The sequence below is a fragment of the Clinocottus analis genome, unplaced genomic scaffold (genome assembly GCF_023055335.1).
Source record: "Clinocottus analis isolate CAN_PGR_092001 unplaced genomic scaffold, fCliAna1.0.p SCAF_18, whole genome shotgun sequence".
NCBI lineage: Eukaryota > Metazoa > Chordata > Actinopteri > Perciformes > Cottidae > Clinocottus > Clinocottus analis.
Window position 1 is genome coordinate 8,451,737 of NW_027175909.1, and position 19,934 is coordinate 8,471,670.

A 19,934-nucleotide genomic window follows, 5' to 3' on the forward strand; every position below is an offset into this window, starting at 1 on the left:
CAGTTTCAGGACGCATCCCAGACCGGCTTAGGAGGGATTTGTCCAGACACAATCAGTCTACGTGAACAGCCTTGTCTTGGATGCTATGTCCTATTCATATGCTTTCCCTTTCTTCTTATGCGTGGCTCACTAATCCTCACTAACCCATTAACTGGCACTCTGGTAGACAGGAAGAGACAGCTTGACAGTTTGTATTTAAATCAGTCGTTTAAATTGGGTACAAACACTATGTGTGTGGTTTGCCTGTACATGTGTAACTGTCCAGCTCACTAAAAGAAGGAACATTCTCAATCAAATCCACTTTCTAAGCAGAGTAGGCTGAGTTTATTGAAACCACTAGAGGGCGACAAAGTTTCTGGCAATGCAACAGAGTGTGTGGCAACCACAGAAGAAAATCACTGATGCAAATTGCAACAGGTGAAGGAGGTTTGTTGCTCACCATGTCCCGAGAAGCCATCTGACCTGGATAACAGGTTCAAACATTTAGTGTTATACTGCCAAAATTACAAAAGCTGCAAATCCACGTGGTAAGTTTTTCACACGGGGCATGCAAACAATGCTTCTGTGCAAGACAACGAAAGTAAAATAGTGTCCTTTATTTCTGCAATCACTCCATATGCAGGCTCTAAGCCATTTCCCCTGTGATTCGCAAGTTACACTTAAATTTTGAAGCGGCCAAGTGCTGTTTGGTGTCATTTAAATTGAAGGGGATTCGATTGTGGTTGGTCGCACATAAAATGCAGAGTAATTGACACTTAATTATGGATTTGGAAGCACAGTTAAGTTGTGTTAGAAAAGTCTTCCCATGTGAAAATCGATTTGTTTACAATTCTTTTGTTTCTCTGACTTTCTGGTGACAAATCTTGGTGGCACGTTAATCTGATTCAGGAGTTGCCTGCTGCATCCGATGTAATATCAATTATTGAAATTAAAATACCAAGTAAATGAACCTACAGATCAACGTCACTGATGCGTAACGCTATAAGAAGGCACTGCAGGCTGTTGATTCTTGGATTGAGTGAAGCAGTTTTAGTTTCAGAGATATCTTGAGGCAACGATTCAGGGCATCACGATTGCTCCTGTTTAAGGTGTGAATGTCCCGACCTAAGAACGATACTTAGCAGCTTGTAAGCGCCAGAAAACCCACAAATGGTGTTGAACAGCCTCGGTATTTCCTCACATGCTAAACAGCTCTTTTGGGCAGGAACAGTCTCCACTTTGCCAACGGGGTTCCTCCTAATCCAACTTGTTTTCACTGTCTTGCTGGGAAGAAAGCTTTTTCACATTAGCACTACGTTAACATGAACAAAAGACATGCATTCCCGAAACTTAGTCTTTCAACACTGAATGGCATCCTGCATAGTCAGAGAAGACCCTACTGTGCGCAAAACACCCCTCGAATATTGCGCACTATCAGAGCACCATGTCTCCAAATAAGTTATTCCGCGTCATCTGACCCATTACAATTTGTACATTATCTTCAAAATAAAAAAGCTTGTTTGTGGAGTTTACATTGCTCTAATTCAAGATAATCTGGATAAATAACAGCCTGCACTGCAATTGACAACTTTCAATGTGTTTCTCGCAAGCTTCTTCTGACTCAAGTATTTTAATTACTTTGATATAGCCTGTTGAAATGAATGATTGTTGCATGATGTAACTGCTTAGACGTTTGTATATTAGCCATTTCCTTTGTATATTGCTCACCAAAAATCGTTGATTCTACCTAAGCCTCAATCGAAATTCTCTTTCTAGTACCCCACCCCTCATCAGGTTTTACTTGTCCCCTCTTTCCAAGTGTCACTCACTCTCGATAGAAACATCGTTATGGTTTGAAACAGCCTTTACAATTTGATCTATGAGTTAAATGGAGATACTGAAATACATATCTTGCTCTTGTCTCTGGAATTATTCAAAATAAATGCAATTGTTTGTGAAGTGTATTGCCTAAACCAAATACGCGCCTAATACTGTAGGCCCTTGTGCGTAAATCTTCTACGAACTGATTCCAAAGCAAACTCTGAATCTCTGCGTTGTAAGTACATGTTGATATTATCATAAGGGTTATTTACAGATTTACTGTCTTTCTCCCGCCCTCCTCGTACACAGACCCTCCCCAGCCCCCCCGGAGCGATCAGTCATTCTGCTCTCAGATAACGCGTCATTCCCCCCCTCGATTACGCAGCGGGATTTACATGAAACTGTTAATTGTTTGCTCTTCAAATAGTCAGCCTGGAGCCAGCAGTCTGCCAGGAGACTCTTTGACCTCCCTCCCCCTCTCCGTGTTCCTGTCCGAACGTGCGGGGCCGATCTTCCCCTCCGGCTGATCAGCATGACAAAGCACTGGCCGGAGCAGTTTGCCCTCTTGGCACCAGCCGCTCCGTCCCACCCTGGAGAACATCACGGCCATCAACTTGACTTACAGCGTAATGCGCAGCAGAGTTTCCCTGCCAGCGGTGTAGCGAGGAGCTCCACAGACCCAAATTGGCCTCAACACCTGGCTCAGATTGCTCCCCAGCAGTTGTCGCGCCTGGAGAACCCCACAGCGGGCCACGAACATCTCACCAGTGCCACGGCATTCATGGATACAGTCGTGCTAGCGGGCTCATCATACCAGAGTCCTCAAGATGTCAACTTCAAGCAGGAATCTACTACCCAGGAGTCGTGGAACAGTGAACGGGAGAAGAGTAGCACCAGCGGGGGGAAGAAAAAGAACTATCAGCGCTATCCAAAGCCACCGTACTCGTACCTCGCTATGATTGCTATGGTCATCCAAAGGTCCACAGAGAAGAAACTGACCTTATGCGAGGTAAGAACACAATTAAATTGCATACATATTTCTGTGTTTGAGGGCCCGGTGAGCGAGGCAATTTGGGTAGAGGTTGTGTTTTACGCACGGTGCTTATTAAGCTCTTGTTTTAATTTCGCGGTAATCTGTAGATTATTTCTATCAGGACAATATTAGGAATCCGTTGACTGCTCACACTTTTCTATTTAATAGATTATTATCACACTGACAGATCATTTACAGTTCATAAAGTGACAAAAAACAGCTCTTGGTGACACTTGAGTGACTCTCGCCACGACCATTCTTGCTCAGCCGTGATAAGGTCTGACTGCAGTGAAACCAGACACGAATCTCTATCAGGAAAGTGATAACAAGGTGATATACAATGCGTGGTAAAATCACAGTTCAGTCGAAGTTGTTCTAAAAGTACTGCCCTGTAAACATTTGTACATCATTAACTGGTCTTATTTTTAATTTGTTTAGGTTAAGTAATGTTATCAGTCATCACATCAGTGTGTCTTTTGCTCCTTGCTGTCCTCTTTGCTCCGTTTTGTAGTTTCCCTCTGTCTGTCTGGCATGTCTTTTATTGATTTTTGTGTGTTTGACTGTTGTGCACGCATTGTACATAAGTGTTAACATTTCATAGTCCTTGTATATTTCATCTTTTTGTTTTTAGGTTTGTTTTAGTTTAACACCTGTGACTATACAATAGCCTCTTGGCTAACTGTGGCACATTTAACAGAACTGTTTTGATTATTGTGCAGTGCACTGTCCCCTTATTAAATAAACCATCTGATCATATAATCTGCCTCACTGCATAGCACCCAAACTGAAATGCGGTGAAGAGGAGCATCTTCGTCAGACCGCCAGACTGACAATTATTATTTTATTTCTAGATTCTTAAGGAGATCAGTACTCTCTTCCCATTCTTCAAAGGAAACTACAAAGGCTGGCGGGATTCTGTGCGACACAACCTCTCCTCTTATGACTGCTTTGTGAAGGTATGTTAAAACTGTTAACGTATTTCATGTGTTTAGATCCCTTTTTAGTCTCATCGGTGGGCTTGATAGACAAAATACAGGCTTAACATTTGCATTGAACTGTCCTGAGCTTTGTTTGTAGAAATACCCTCCAAGGGCTTTAGATGATACCATTTAAACCAGTCTTAAGATTTTATCCACTGTTATTGTGATGGTTAACAGTGAAACTATGTTAGTCCTGCCCAACTAGATTGTCAGACTAAGTGCTTCTCTCCACCCTCCCTCAACCTGTAGGTGCTGAAGGACCCAGGGAAGCCTCAGGGCAAAGGCAACTTCTGGGCAGTGGAGTTGAGTCGAGTTCCTCTCGAGCTCCTCAAGAGGCAAAACACAGCTGTTTCACGCCAGGATGAGACAATCTTTGCCCAGGATCTTGCCCCTTATATCTTGCAGGGACACCAGCCAGAATCAGAGACCCCACCGGCCCTCGTCACCACCCTACCCGCCATGTGCTCAAAGAACCCCTCCCCACCGCAGGAGGACTTGTTCCGGCCCAAGCTGGACTCCTCCTTCGCCATCGACTCTCTGCTACACAGTCTGCGACAGCCTAGTCCCTCTGGGGAAGTGGATGCATCTACCAGGGATTGCTGGGGCAAAGGGGAGCGCCCTCGGCCTTCACCGCCTCCTCGACCTCGCTACGCCTCCTCTGCCCGGAGTGCCTCGGCCAGCTCTGCCAGCCCAGCCTCCACTTCCTCATCGGATGAGGAATGGAAAGGCGCCCTGTCTGGAAAGCATGTTCCTCTTGATGGGGAAGCTGGGTCAGATGGTTACGAGGACTACAGAGCGCCACTGCACAAGTCAGCCCGGCGGGAGACGCTTGCGCCTCCCTGGGAGCTCCCTACCTCCTATGCCAAGTACGCACCCCCCAATGCCGTTGCCCCACCCAGCATACGATTTAACGGAGGTCCTCTTATGCCGCTGCATGGCGGACTTCCCCTTTACGGCTATGGTAGCTCTCCTGTAGCACCTGGTCACTTCTTAGGGCATGCCTATTGGCCCATACTCCCCAGTGGACGAGTTTCTGTCCAAGCCCCTCCCCTCATTATGGACCTGGACAACATGCTGCAATCTGTGCCTCCGAATAAGAGTGTGTTTGACGTGTTAGTACCAACCAATCATAACTCTCACCCCCATCATCAACCACCCAGTCAGTACACACTACCGAATGGCCCTCCCCTTAACAGGTATCCTCAGTACTGACTGACTCTGAAATAGTGACTTGTTTCCTCAGACTGAGCCACACTGTCACTCAAATCCCACTATGATGCAGGACCGGAAATTCAATCAAGATCCGCAAAGGAGCACATTTCTGCTGCAGATTCTGCTAAATCCAGTTCCACTACCTCCAGATCAAGAAATGTTGACTGTCTAATATGCAAAAAGAGTGCTGACCGACAGAGTGTATAATTGATGATGCATGTTGATAACAAGATGAAGAAAAGCAAAGACCTTCCTCATCAATGTATGGAGTATTAACTGGTTTCATAACTATCTACCTCAGGCTTTCGGAGCAGAGTGTATTACTGCCGACTCTTTGCACTGTCGATCATATTTGCACTGTTATATATACATTTGCATAAATGTGCTTTCTTACACAACTTGTTCTTGCAAGTTGTCTTCTAATCGTGACGACTGAATGTATTGTTGTTTTCAATCTTGAATTGTATAGTCATGTAAAAAACAAACCACAATAAGCTCAATGGTTGAAATAAATTTGAGCAAAGTATTAAATGCAATACATTTCCTTTCGGTGTATCCTGCATTTTAAACAGAGTATAAAAATGTTCGGTGAATAACTAGCATCATTTGATTCCAAATATTTTTTTTGTCTTTGTCAGAGTGTGTCTGTGTGTAGAGATCAATGTGTTCACACACCTGTGTCACTTGAGTTGGAGTGTGTTTGTTCAGATGGTTAAATATACAGGACCAGCCGTTTACCGTGATGTTGTTCCTGTCTTCAGTAAGTCTGATTTGTCTATATTGGTCCTATGCAGCTACAACAGCAGATTAACCTCATGAACAGTAATAGTCTCTTCCATCTTCGACAGTTTTTTATTTGTGTTTTGTTTTTTACATTACAAAACCAATGCAGGAGTCTGCATGTTGTCAGGACACTGGAGACAATCAACCCGTATCTACCTCAGGTTTTAAATACATTTGTGGACTTTGCACTGCTGGTTGTTTGCACTATTTGATGTCATTATCGTCTTCTGAAGGAATTTGCTTATAAATGTCTGCCTATAACTTGTCCGATGAAAGTTCTGTTCATTTTTTTGTCATTTTCATGTGGTCTTTCTGAAGGCTTGTACGATAATAAGCTGGAGTGAAAACCGCTCAGAGGTTTAAGTATCAAAAGAAGCTCATGGAGTTGAACAGGGTATGAAATAAAATGTATATTATAAATGGGCTGGAAAGTATCGTATATGTCAATAAGTGAACTTACACTACAGAACTTTTTCTTTCTATACTGTGCATTCGTAAATGTTGAATTCCACTTTATAAGTTCATCATTTCGATGTTACTGTTTTCATGTTTGTTCAGATGGTTGGTTTATTTGCTCGACCGTCTGTGTATTTAAAGCTGGATGTTAGTAGTTCTGCACGACTACAACTCATCTAACAACCACCTTAATTTTACAATAAATCTGTAAAGCGGGAAGTCCAGGATTTCTGGGTTCAGTGTAAAATCATAGGCCCTCTTAGTTGTACTGTTAAAAGCTGTTAAGACTTTGACCATTTTCACATGAGAACTGATGCTGTGACATCAAGGAAACTGAAATAGTTCCATCAATTAAAACCCATTTACTCTTTAAAATCAGATGCATCTTCCACTTGGTCAATACATATACAATGAATATAAGAAACATACAACAATGTAAAAACCCCTGAAAAACATCAATGCTAAACTTGGCTCATTGTCATTTTGGTGCCTAGAATGTGAAGCACTAGTAAAAGTAGCAGTACTTTACGAAAATGAATATTTATCAAAAGTGAAAGGAAATAATGCAGAAAAAAATTCTAAATAGAAATCTTATTGTCAATTAGTAACTCCAACTGTAGTGGAGTAAAAGGTACAATACTTTTATTTAGCTTAAGCTATTGGCTTTCCCTCTGAAATTAAAGTAAAATATGTCTCAAGACGCATTGCTTTAAGGTATAACTGCATGTTTAAAAAGATTAGTTCTAAATGTTTCAATTGTTTATTTGCACTCTTTCTTGCATTATACAATATTTGTTTTGACTACTACTAAGCTAATAGCTGAACCCCAATTTTCTGTTTTCATGGCTTTTAAAATCCTTGACTTAATGATTTTAATATGCTATCCGAGTGATACCAACAACATATTTTATGGATGCTGTGTAGCCATCCTGGGTTTCATATATATATATATATATATTTAATTACACGAATAAGAACTCCCTCTTGATTGGTGCTTGTTTTCTCTCCCACAGTCTCACATTATCCCATAATGAGAGTACAAATCCCCATAACCTAAAGCTGAGTATCAGCCCGTGGATGAAGATGGAGATTGTCCCAGGCAGCAGGGGGTGAGTCTCAAATCCTCTCAGGATGATAGATTGTTTTACTGCAGGAATTGTGATCTCTAAAAGAAGGAAAACTATCTTTGATCCACAGTGCGTAGCATCTGTATTAGAGTTTCCCACACACAAACATGCACACAATGCCAGCTGATTTACATCAGCAGTCCGGCAGCCATCAGCCTCCTGCTGCTTTCCACTGCTGTGGCCACTATCTCTTTATCAGCTGCATACGCATGCCTGCACTCCCTCACCATCCTTCCTGCTCTCCTCCCTGATCATTCCAGACCAAAAGATGGGAGGAGGGGGACACCACTTAAACAGGGACATGTCCCCCTCCCCCGAACACACGAGCACTCTGAGTTGCATCTCAACACTCCCCCTCATGCATTTACATACGACGGGCAGCCACAATGGGTCTTGGTGGTTGGTTGTATGCATTTTAACTTTTTTAATTTGAAGTCCCTGCCTAATAATGAAGAAATATCTTTGAATGAGCCAAATTAATGTTGATGAATAATTTGACCAAACAACCCTTTAACAAAGAGCTACGATTTGATCAAGTTTTGCAAAATCAGAGTTTTTACATACTCTCTGAACACTTTTCCCAAGTAAAACTATTACTTTTTTTAACAAAAAATAAAAAGACAACAATGTAAAACGTACAAATGGGGTTTACTTGTCTGTTCTGTTAAAATAACAGAGGAACAATAATCACATTGTTTGGCTTCTGTCTTGCATTAGATGTGATTTCATTCATTTAGAAGCATTCAGTAGGAACAAATACACATTGTATTACCTCCATGTCAAATGTGTTTTCTACATGAAATTAAATGTTTACAGGGATGTGTATCAAAATAATGTGACTTAAACTTGCTGAAGGCTACTCTGTTTGAATGTCTTTTTTATTACGAGGAACATCTTTTTTGTCCATGACACAAATCTGATTAATGCCCGAGCTATCAGTCTTTTGAATATACAGTATGTTAGCACACAGATTGGACTAAACAGTGTTATTGTAGTAATGTCTGTTCTTGTGATGTTGACTTTAATGATAGAGTCAAAACTCGATACCACTCATTACTTTTTTCCTCGATCTTTTTAAAGAATGTACCATTTTTGACGAAGAGCCCTCCTCCATCTCCCACTCTGCTGGAGTTTCTGTTATTTCGGAGTTTCTGTTATACTGCCCACTTCATTCCTTCTTCTCTTCTTCTGGCTCGTCTGTCAGCTCTCTCTCTCTACTTATTTATTTTCACACACCCTCTTGTGCCATTCGGTATTCAAAGACACTGCCTCTCTCAGGGAAAGACTCATTCAGGCGCCTGCGCTTGGTCTGGGGTCGTTTGTTTGTGTCCTCCTCTCCTCCGTAACCCCCTCCTCCTGGGGTGTAGAGGCAGAACATGTCCTGTAGGGGGAGACACAAGGCTTCAGCTGACTATTCAGTTCAGACCAACAGTTGTAAATATAAAATGCCATTGTGTATTCTGATTACTTCCAGACTGCTTGACCATATTTTAAATATAAAGCTGTACTATTTATTTGCTAACTATTTAATAACTGCAGAGGTATGTCAGAAGTCATCTTAAGAAGTTTGCAGTTATATTAGAATAATTATAATGTAAATAACATGCATCTTGGAATTAAATCGAAATTGTGAGAAGACCATCATTATTCATGAAAAATAAAATGTCCGTTTATTATTACCATCGTTATTATAATTGGTATACTGCCATGATGGGGATACTTGATAGTTTTTCTTTCACAGATGCACGTTATGCAGTCTTACCCCGGGCTGAAGGTCGACACTGGTTTTGGCTCCCAGGTTGAGGACTCGACCGTCTGCTCTGTGAAGCAGGTTTAGCCCCGCTGCTCCGTCCTCACCCCCTAACCAGCAAAGGGAAGTTAGAAGAGACTAGAAGATAGTATAAATGATAGAAAAAAAACAGTGACACCACCAGCAAACCGATATTATTTACATGCTGAGGGTGAGCGTTTACCCTTGAGGCCGTAGGGACGGGTGGATCGCCTCTCAGTCAGTACAGACAGAACCACCTTGTTCCTGAACAGAAGTTTCCGCATCACACCGTCTCCACCGCAGTATGTTCCTGCACCTCCGGAGCCGGGCCGCAGAGAGAAGTGCTCTAAAATGACGGGATATCTGAACAACATGCAGATCGATTATAGTATCATCATCATCACTGGACACAATCAATATATATTTTTTTTCTTCACAGATTTGATGGTTAACCTCTTCTCCAGAATCTCGGGGTCCGTGATGCGAGTGTTGGTCATGTGACTGTGAACTCCACTCCGCCCATTCCAGCCTGGTCCCGCCCCTGCTCCTCCAGCCACCGTCTCGTAGTAACCGACATTCTCACTGCCAAATGAAATGTTGTTCATGCAGCCCTGATGAAAAGAGGAATGATAATCATTGAGCACAACACTGTCATGGATACGTTTGTTTGAATGTACAAATACAGTTTTGCTCACCTGTGAAGCAGAGCACACCTCAAATGCCCTAAAAATGACGTCGACCACTCTTTGGGATGTGAGTACATTTCCTCCCACCACAGCTGCATTCTGGGAAGGCTGAAGGATTGAGCCAGGGGGTATGATGATTTTGATTGGTGCAAGACATCCCTAGATACGGAAAAAAAGGAAAAAACCTGAATAATACAAACTATAGGGAAAATAACTTTTTCTAAAGCCTTTTAATTATTTTTTTTGTGCAGGAAGAATTACTAAACAACTATTCAAAGCTTAAACATTCCCGAGAACCTCAGAGGGGTCCCTGAATAAACCTCCTGACCTGATTAAGGGGAATGTCCTGTCCCACCATGCAGCGCAGGCAATAGATGAGGGCCGAGAGGGTGATGGCGCGTGGAGCGTTGCAGTTCCCCCAAACCTCTGTTCCCGTCCCTGTGAAGTCAAACACCGCGCTGCCCTGTTGGGGCGGAGGTGTTTATGTGAATTGATCAGTTGTGCAAGACAAAATGTTTGGATTACCATGAGGACATTCTCCCTGCTCACCTCTTCCTCATTAATCTGAACCCGCAGTCTGATTGCTGTCCCGTCATCCATGAAATCTTCCGACTCCACCTCCAAGGAGCCAGTCTGTTGCCGTCGACGACGAGCAAAGTCTCTCAGCATGTCCCTCACTGCCAGCTCGGCATTACTCTGAAGCATCGACACAAAGGCTGTGGTAGTACGCCGCCACCAGCAGTACTTACTAGTATTCCCTTGCAGCCACAGTTACCTGAATGTATCCCATGTAGGCCTGGACCACAGCTAACCCGTAGCTGTCAATCAACTCCCCCACCAGCTGGCTGCCTCTCTGATTGGCCGCCACCTGAGCCCGCAGGTCTGACAGGTTGTCATGGAGATTACGAGTCCCAGAGGAGTCTGGGTACTGGGCCGGAGCCATCAGAGCTTCAGTCAGAGCTGATAGGGAAGCAGAGAGAACAGGAATGAGAGGAAAGCACTGTGGGAAGTGAGATTAAAGAAAGTAAAATGGACGAGTGAATGTTAAATTAAAGTCAAAGCAAACAGTGTGAGGTGATTATGCTGGAAGATCTCTATATATCACTATACTGGTGATGTAGCATGTTTTAACTCATTAACTGCACATTCACTTAAGATTACCACTGGCAATTTCCCAAAGTGTTTATTTAAGCCCGTAGGATTGGTTTGCATTATCTGTAATATGCAAATAATAATAATACAACTTTTAGATAAAAACATTGCACAAGCTAGGCATTGCATCACTTATCTTTCATGTTTAAGTTACATTACTGTTGCATTGTAATATTTTAAAAGCTTCCAAACTTGACCCTTCTTACATAAGTGCATTACCACATTAGTAACATTAAAAACAAGTGACCAGTTGCTCATAATCTTTTCTTAACTCAAGCAATTTTGTACGTTTTGAAAAAGGTAGTTACGTTAGGAATAAGCTACTTATTATTATTATTGTTATTTGGCCGTAGTATGCAAAGTCACTGGTATCGCTAACACTCCCAACAATAGGACTTTTGATCTAAACTGGTCCACTTCCTCCTGTCTTACCTTCTTCCTGAAAGACGCCACCAGTGACAAGTTTAAAGGAAGTGAAGACGGCCCCCTCCTGCTGAAGGGAGGTGGAATGGGGGGGCATGGAGCCTGGCGTGATGCCTCCAATGTCAGCATGGTGCCCTCTGCTGGCGACGAAGAACACTGGCCTGCTCACTCCTTTGCGGAACACCTGGGAGGAAAAGGGCGACAGATAACGGAGGAAAGCAACAGGTACGTAGTAACAAGTAAGCCTCATAATGAGGATAGCAAGAATGCAGATGGAAGGTTGGGCAGACTGACCGGTGTGATGACTGTGAGGTCTGGCAGGTGGCTGCCCCCAGCACACGGGTGGTTGCTCAGAATCACATCGCCTTCTTTCAGCTTGCTCCCCATTGATCTGAGCTGCTCAGAGGAGAAAAAAGGAGATTTTTTGTGTCACAACGGGGTGTTCATGAGCATGTCTAAACTCAGAACCCTCTCCAACGAGAGGTACCTGGTACTGGACGGTCTCTTGCATGGCCCCCAGGTGGACAGGGATATGAGGTGCATTGGACACTAAACCCCCGTCTGGTCCGAACACAGCGCAGGAGAAGTCAAGACGTTCCTTGATGTTGGTGGAGATGGAGGTTCTTTGGAGGACTCGACCCATCTGTTCTGTAGAGGAGGAGAGGCGGAACGCAACTGAGCAAGCAATGCCTTCCTTCTCCTCGTTTCTCCACAACAGCGTTCAAGTCCTGTCTCATTCCCTCTTCTCCCCTCTGGTGTGTACCTGCAATGCTCATGAAGCGGTGAGAGAAGATGGAGAGCTGCACCGTGTTGAGCTCAGTGCCCAGAGCGCAGTGAGGGTCAGAGCTTACAGTCATACAAACGTCGCCACCTTCTGTTAGATGGGCCTCACAGCACGGCTCCACCAGGATGGTACTGATGGAGAAAAGGGTAGGAAAGAAATACTTTTAAACAAACACAGATGTTCATGCAGGTAAACAAAGGCATTAAAGGGGGAAATATCTTGCTCACTTTACACTAACTAAAAGAACAATTTTACATGCATTAATGTTGAAAAACATTTATTTTCTTATGTTGTTTTGTCTAAATACACCTGCATTCACCCTCTGTATGAAATGGGCTCTTTTAGAAAAAAAAAGCTCAATCTGAGCCGTAGCTGATTGGCTCGTGAGAAACATACAGGTAGTTCTTAAGCCGTGGGTTGATAAACTCAAGAGATATTCAACCCTGACTGAAACAAAATTAACAGTGAAGTAAAATTAAATCGATGAGTCAGAAGACATCTCACCAGGTTGGTGTCATTGCGATTATACAAATACTTCGAACAGTAGAGTTCAGTAGAGAAAGGATCAGATTTATATGTATTTTGTTATATCCGTGACTCTGATATAGATACTTAGGATTGGCTTGGACACCTCTAAATGAAGTGTTTCATTGATGTTTATTAGAAAGCTATTAATGGCAGTAAGGGGAAATGCCTGCCTGTTTTTGTCAATAATGATGGCTGGTCCCCGGATGCTGTGACCACATGGCAGCTCCTCCCATAGATATACACTGGTGTCCAGGTAACCTTCCTCAAAGTAACACTTGGTCATCTACGAAAAAGAACAGAGATTGCCACAAGAAGTTTCATTGCTTTGAAAACACAAATTAATTATGTTTCCACCGGTATCCATCTATAGCATAATGTATATTAGTGATATGGATGCGTAAGAGAGTATGCATACCGTGACTGGTTTAGCCTGTCCAATCTCCGTTTTTGTTTTAAACACAGATTTGATACCAGATTTCCCACAACCCCTCACTCTGATGTCATCAACCATGATGGCTCTTTCTGGGATAGTGAATCCAAACTCCTTCAGATAACTAAAAGAAGGAAAAAAACAAACAAACAAACAGAGAAGGCAGAGGAGAAAACATAGGTATGAGACCAAGACTAGTGTAAAAAAAATGTCAGCAAAGGAAAGGCTTATCTCCTGTGGATGATGCTGTGTTTGCTTATACAATGTAAACAGAAGGAACAAAAGGAGCAAAAGTGTAAATGGAAATGAATGAATACATGATCCAGCCAATAGCTCAGGAGCTGAATGAATCCACAAATCATTGAGCGAATGAGTAAAGAATGAGCGAACCGCTTGGTGAAGGCACTGCGGAAGTCTCCAGCGAGGCAGGACTGGGCGTTGGTGGGGTAGCCGGCAGCGGTCACCATGAGAGCGCAGTCAGTGCCCTTGTAACGCAGGTGAAGGAAGATCTCAGTGGTTATCTGACCGCTGAGGAGGACAAGGAACTGTGTCATTACTTGTTAAGTAGAACAGTGAAAAGGCATGGGAGTAACACACCTGGAGTTACCCCAAACCATCTGTGTTGTGGGAGCTGACCTGCTGAATCCACGTGCGCAGAGTGTGTCGTGGCAGCGCTTCGAGAGCTGCTCCACCCTCCGGTCAAGCTTGCCGAAAGAGCGCTGCTCGTACTGCAGCGAGCACGGCTCCTGCACCTCCTCCACCACGTCAGCTAGAGCCAGCCCATAGGCCGACAGCACGCCGCTGTATCTGCAACACACAGATACGCACGTTATAGTCGCACACAATGTGCATGAATACAAATCACACACAACATGCCATCACCCTTTACCCTTACTTGTGAATGAAGACAGACTTCATCCCTAAGGCTCGGGCAATAGCACAGGCATGTTGGCCACCTGCACCCCCGAAGCATGCCAGCACATGCTGAGATGTATCATGGCCTTTGGCCTGTGGGGGTTTGGGATGAGCGAGGGAGCAAAAAACAAAAAGAACACATGATTTTTAATGTGTGACACATTTAACAACCAAACATTCAGAGTTACGGTTTTCCCCAAGAGGTAGCTAAGACTTGTACACCCCAAATACCTGCGTCAGAGCCCTGATTGGCCGGCACATGGCCTCATTTGCAACACGAATAAATCCCATGGCAACCTCCTCCACGCTCATCTGTGACTTGCTGTCACTTGAGTGGCTGGCTCCATTTGCACTGACCTGCGGATGGAACATTAAAATACATTTTAGCGTCATCGTTTACACTCCCCAATAGTTCTAATTCATATCTTAATATCTCAGTAAATATTAGTGCCTGTGATTGGTTAGAAGACAAGAAGAGGTTGATCTCCTGGCTCAGATGATGGAAATGCTTCATGGTTTCCTTCAATGACAGTGGTTCATTTTCCCCTGGCCCGAAGATCTTTGGGAAGAAGGACGGGAGGAGTCGACCCAGGGCTAAGTTAGCATCGGTGACAGTCAGAGGGCCGCCTAGGAAAATCCCATAAAGAGTCAATAGGTTGGTTTCCCTTACTCATGCTGTTCTAACCAAGTCCACACGTTTAACCAAATTAAACATGTTCCAGTCTGGTGTTTGAACGTCTGTTATGTAACTGTGCAAAATGTGAAAGATAGATATTTGCAATGGAGCTACTCGACTCTCCTACAGTGAACATCAACAGTGAGCCTTGTGTCTTTTTGTGAGCACACACCATTCCAACTGAGAACTACAAAGCAAGCTTCAGTTATATCATCTGAAATTTGGACTTGTGCCGATTTCTAATCTTCATGCTGCTAAACCATATTATAAACCCAGAGAAGGGGCAAGGCAGCAGGACATGAGAAAAGAGAGAAAAATCCACACCCAGATCTGGGATTTCTGACAACATGAAGGGTGGATCAGCTGGATTCAATTTGATTCAAAGAGCAAACAGTTCATGAGAAATCTATAACGTACCATCTACCAGGCCGTGGAAAGAAGAAATCAGAACAATACTTTGGGGGGAATTGGAAATATTAAAAACAGAAATGAAAGGGAGTAATGTTGAAAAATAAATGAAAAGACTGTTACCTTTCCTGTAGCAGGCTGGTCCTGGATGTGCACCTGCAGACTCTGGTCCAACCACAAACATCCCTGACCTGAGAGAGAAGTAAAAGGAAGGAGAGAAAATAGAAAAGACATTTTAAATCAAAGCTAAACCTAAACAAGTAGAAAGAGTATCAGGAATGTGAGAGTACATGGTCAATCTTGTGTTAGTATATTATTAAACCTCATACATGCAAAGCCCAAGTCAACAGTTAACTACGCAACTATTTAGCTTTCAGACATGTATGCATATAAATCGCTTTCAGAGGTGGTTATTCTCAGTCCCAAGAACATTAACGATGAAAAACAGTCGTAGTAACGATGGTGCCTGACCAACCAACCTGAAGAAGAGCCGTGACCCTCCGCCTGCAGCCACAGTGTTGATGTCCAACTGCGGTGCTTGCAGGGTGACTCCAGCTGTGGTAGCCTCAAACACGTGTTCATACTGGCCAGCGTACCGACTGACATCAGTGGATGTTCCTGGAGCAAAAGACAAGACAGTGGCAGTCAGAAGGACAAGAACCATGGAAAGCTGTAAAGCTGCATAGAAAAATCACAGAAAGAGATTGTTTTCCTACTTTTCTTTGATCTGTAATGAATATATGCACTTAATGCCAAGTGTAACACTTGTGTGTGAGATAAATATAAGAACATGTAACATCATATGTAATAATACAGTGTGAGATCATTCATATGCAGAGTAAATTGAGTTTGCCTGGGTGAAGAACTTTTAATCTGCTACTCCACTGAGTTTAAGTAAATAATTCTGTCAGATATCCGGCAAAAACTGTGCATCAAAGAACTAGCAAAGAGCTAGAAGCTCCTCACATAGTCTGTGCACTCTGTATTTGTTCATGGTAATAACAATAAGCCCCAGCATTCCTCCTACTCACCACCCATGTCAAAGCCAATCACAGGCTTTTTCTCTGTTTGGCTGTACGAAGTGATGGCGTAGCCCACCACCCCTCCAGCTGGGCCAGATAGAACGGCCCGTGAACCGCAGAACTGCTCCATGGGAGTCAGACCACCATCTGACTGCATGAACAGGACGTCCTTGTCCTGAGGACAAGATGAAACAGGGTTTCTAACTGACACTCAGCTACTGGAACATCTGAAAAATCCTGTCTCTGATCCATAGGTTCACAAGTGAACAAATAGGATTTTATTAGACTAAGCAATTATCCTAAAAGAAAATTTGGTATTTTGATTTAACAAAAAAGAAATGAAAAAAGAACACAATATTGATGTGTGAAACACACCTTCAGTCCACCCTTGAACCCAGAGGTAAAGCCTTTTAGGTACTGATGGATTTTGGGTGTGAGGTATGCGTCGGCGCAGACGGTGTAGCCCCGAGGCACCGCCCGCACCATGGGCATGACCTCACTGGACAGAGACACCTGGGTGAAGCCAAGACGCCGTGCTAGGGCTCCCACGGCTTTCTCATGATCAGAAAATCTGAAAGAGAGGAGGGAGGAATGGGGTGGGGCGTTAAGTCAAACATTAATAAAGTTCTTATACAATTTCACTGCTGCAAACAGTCTTTCGTGTATCTTATCACTTTAAAGCTTTATCTGTGAGGTGCCCTTTCTACTTAATCCAAAAGCTTTAAAAACATGTTATGTACTCAGAACTGGAGGGAATTAGAGGCAATGACTTTGAATGTGTGACTGGATTTTGAGGAATACATAGGAATAGTTAAGTGAAAAGAAATGGTGAGAAAAAGCATGACCTTTCACCCATTAAATCACATGGGTTATACATACAATAGAAACAGGCTGTTGGACACCAGCCACCTCTGGCATGTATAGTGCATACCTCCACTCCCACAGAGACAAAGACTCTTAGAGCAAGAGTTGCATGATTAAGTTTACACTGACAGAGAGAAAAAAACAAAATGAGTATTTAGAAGTTAAAAGTAAAACTGTTCTCTTGGGGAGATGGTCTGAGAAGGAGAGAAAGCTAGCAGACAAAAGAGAGGACAAGATCGCAGATTAGGCTCTTCTGCATACACACTTCTATTCCCTGAGGTGCATAAACCAGATGTACTGACGTGTATGAGTGCAGCAGAAGGACGGCAATACTGGTTATCCCGCGAGACAGAACACCCCTGAGGTCTTTTTCCACTCGCTCAAGATCGAGCTCCCTCCACACCTCCAGAGAATCTCCTGTACTGCCTGAGGGGACACCAGCACACACACACACGGATTCAAATGATTATGTTAAGCATTTAAGCAATGCCCTTGTGTGTGTGTCAGTAGACTGAGCTTACATTCCTACATTCCTAACAAATAAATACAGTGTATTTCCTTTGTTGTATTCTTATTCTCATTGTCAGTGGTGAGAGCAGAAACAGAATGACAGCTGAGGAAAACCAGAGGGAGATTTGGCGGGCGGGTACCAAGTGTTTCACACCTGTGACAATACGTTTGGGATCTTTTCTGGGCAGCTGGCAGCCATCTTGCCTGAGAACAACTCGCTCATCCACCTCTATAACCTCTTCATACAGCACTTCAGGAACCACCACCTCCTGCATACACACAAAAACACACGTGCAAGGCATGTGGATTCAATGCACGTGTACTAGGAACATCTGACGAGCAGTATTTATGCCAGCAATATACAGATAAGAATGGATGCAACTATTGCAACATGCACACAGAAGATGGATTTCTGACAGCTTGCTCTGCAGCAGAGCATCAGCTTCATAGATAAGTTACCATTTTAACCATTAATGGTACAACTGTTATGGGGGCAAACTCCAAAACCTGCCCTTCTATCTGTATCATTAAATAATGTCTAAACCTTGTGTTTCAAATACACTCGACGTTAGGCTACTCATTAACACCCCTCGCAGCATAGTCAAAAGGGCAGTATGGTGCTCACTGATGTGGTTAAGCGGTTGGATCAGCTCATTACTTAATGACATTCAGGTAGCATGTCACATAAGTAGGTCTGTACTCGCTTTACCTTTTAATATTAAACATGTATGTATATATTTATGCGTTAAGAAAAGCAAGCATTACAAACCAAGTCAAATAGTTTAGGCCTGGCCTGCGTTCCTATGTGCAACAAATCCTTGAAGCCCTGTGTGACCAGCAGCGCGGTCCTTTCGCCCTCTCTCTCCAGTAGCGCGTTGGTTGCCACCGTTGTGCCCATTCTGATCCATCCAATCAGAGAGGTGTCTACGGGCTGCTCGCGAGGAAAGACCCGCCCTGTTTCCTGTCAATACATCCACACAAACACACACATACAGATCATATACTGTTCATCCAGATGATGATGTAGAGATGTAACATTATGATTAACATTATCTGATCTGAAGTCTTGATCTGCTGTCTTCTTATTAATAATTGTATAAGAGTATAATTTGAGGTTTTAAAGTCTGATATTTGTGTTTTTATGTGGTAAAACTTTTAATTAGCAATCTTGTCCAGGACCCATTAAATACATTCTGAATCTTAATGGGATTATCCTGGCCAATTAAAGGCTAGATACAAAATAAATTAAATTAAAACAGCTTCATTGAGATAACAAAGCTGTTGGATAATGACATCTTGACTGAGTCATACTCATATATTGTCTTAAAAAAATCTAATTCAATGAGGGAACACATAAAGTAGTCAAAATGGCAAATGTTGGGATTTGGGAATTCCAAATCAAGACAGCTATCTTGAAAATCTGGAGCTCAACAACAGTACACAAACATCTTTGTATGAATGGCATATTAAGTACAAAGTGATTACTAATATTTAAGGTAATCAGCTTTTTGTTTTACCACATCCATTGGGTCACGTTACCTCTTCCAGGACTCTGCGGATCCCCTCCGTGGGCGCGTCTTTGTAGTTCTGGGGGTCCCGGGACAGCAGCTTCAGGACTCTCTCTCGGCCATCAGGCAGACGGGCAAACACATCGGTGAAGGTGCCACCCCGGTCGATGGCAAAGTCAAACCTCCCCTTAGTCTCGGTCATAGTGGAGAGAAAGAGAGAGGACAGCTGCTCCCGAGTCTGTGACGAGCTGGAGAAACAGAAGGCAAGACGGGAAAGATGAACACGTTCACCATGCAACGCTGCAGCTATCTGATAGGTCAGATGAACATATTCATTCACAAAATCAATACATAATACATGTCATACACATCGAATGCTTATCATTCCCTAACTGTTGCATGTATTGCTATGCACGAAGTGTCTACAGCCTATGCACGGTCTGCGTGCATGGGAGCGTGCACACAACGGATCCGAGTCAACAAAGATCTAACTGGTAACACCATCGATACCCACCCGAACACCGCCGCTGCACCTGCCGAGTGTTAATCTCTGATAATCCGGTAAAAATCGTCAGTGTGTCGTTACAAAAGGAAAGACAGTAATAGAAGTTCCTGCTACGTGCTTCTGACTCGTGTTTAAGCCCCGCCCCCTTCTCTGAGAGAAGCGAGCTGCTTTCTTGTTAGTTACGTAAGAGACGAAATCATAAAGATTGCCGAGGCTGCAGCATTTATTTCACCTGAGACAAGTCAGTATAGTACAATTGTTATTGCTTCTCAGTATTTTCTGTCCATCCCTTTGATCCTTTGCTGTAAAACGAGGTAGACCTCGCTGTGCCTTCACGTGCACACGCTGACGGTACTGCCTG

The 19,934-nt window shown here is 43.3% G+C and overlaps 2 protein-coding genes across 2 annotated transcripts; one reads left to right on the forward strand and one right to left on the reverse strand.

Moving 5' to 3' along the window:
• Window positions 1-2,332: 2,332 nt before the first annotated feature.
• Window positions 2,333-5,025, forward strand: foxh1 (forkhead box H1). The gene is made up of 3 exons (XM_068582288.1): window positions 2,333-2,809; window positions 3,685-3,789; window positions 4,063-5,025. Exons 1-3 carry the CDS (start codon window positions 2,333-2,335, stop codon window positions 5,023-5,025), a joined length of 1,545 nt encoding a protein of 514 aa, XP_068438389.1.
• Window positions 5,026-8,251: 3,226 nt separating this feature from the next.
• oplah (5-oxoprolinase, ATP-hydrolysing) lies at window positions 8,252-19,675 on the reverse strand. The gene is made up of 28 exons (XM_068582299.1): window positions 19,583-19,675; window positions 19,100-19,316; window positions 18,330-18,521; window positions 17,715-17,829; window positions 17,353-17,476; window positions 16,562-16,757; window positions 16,196-16,361; window positions 15,644-15,782; window positions 15,288-15,355; window positions 14,532-14,707; window positions 14,312-14,437; window positions 14,061-14,173; window positions 13,802-13,972; window positions 13,556-13,693; window positions 13,151-13,289; window positions 12,906-13,018; window positions 12,187-12,338; window positions 11,911-12,071; window positions 11,718-11,819; window positions 11,433-11,607; window positions 10,624-10,808; window positions 10,398-10,544; window positions 10,177-10,311; window positions 9,858-10,007; window positions 9,616-9,773; window positions 9,365-9,525; window positions 9,154-9,251; window positions 8,252-8,772 (listed from the first exon to the last, which is right to left on the reverse strand). Exons 2-28 carry the CDS (start codon window positions 19,268-19,270, stop codon window positions 8,620-8,622), a joined length of 3,924 nt encoding a protein of 1,307 aa, XP_068438400.1. The 5' UTR covers window positions 19,271-19,316; window positions 19,583-19,675; the 3' UTR covers window positions 8,252-8,619.
• Window positions 19,676-19,934: the final 259 nt, after the last annotated feature.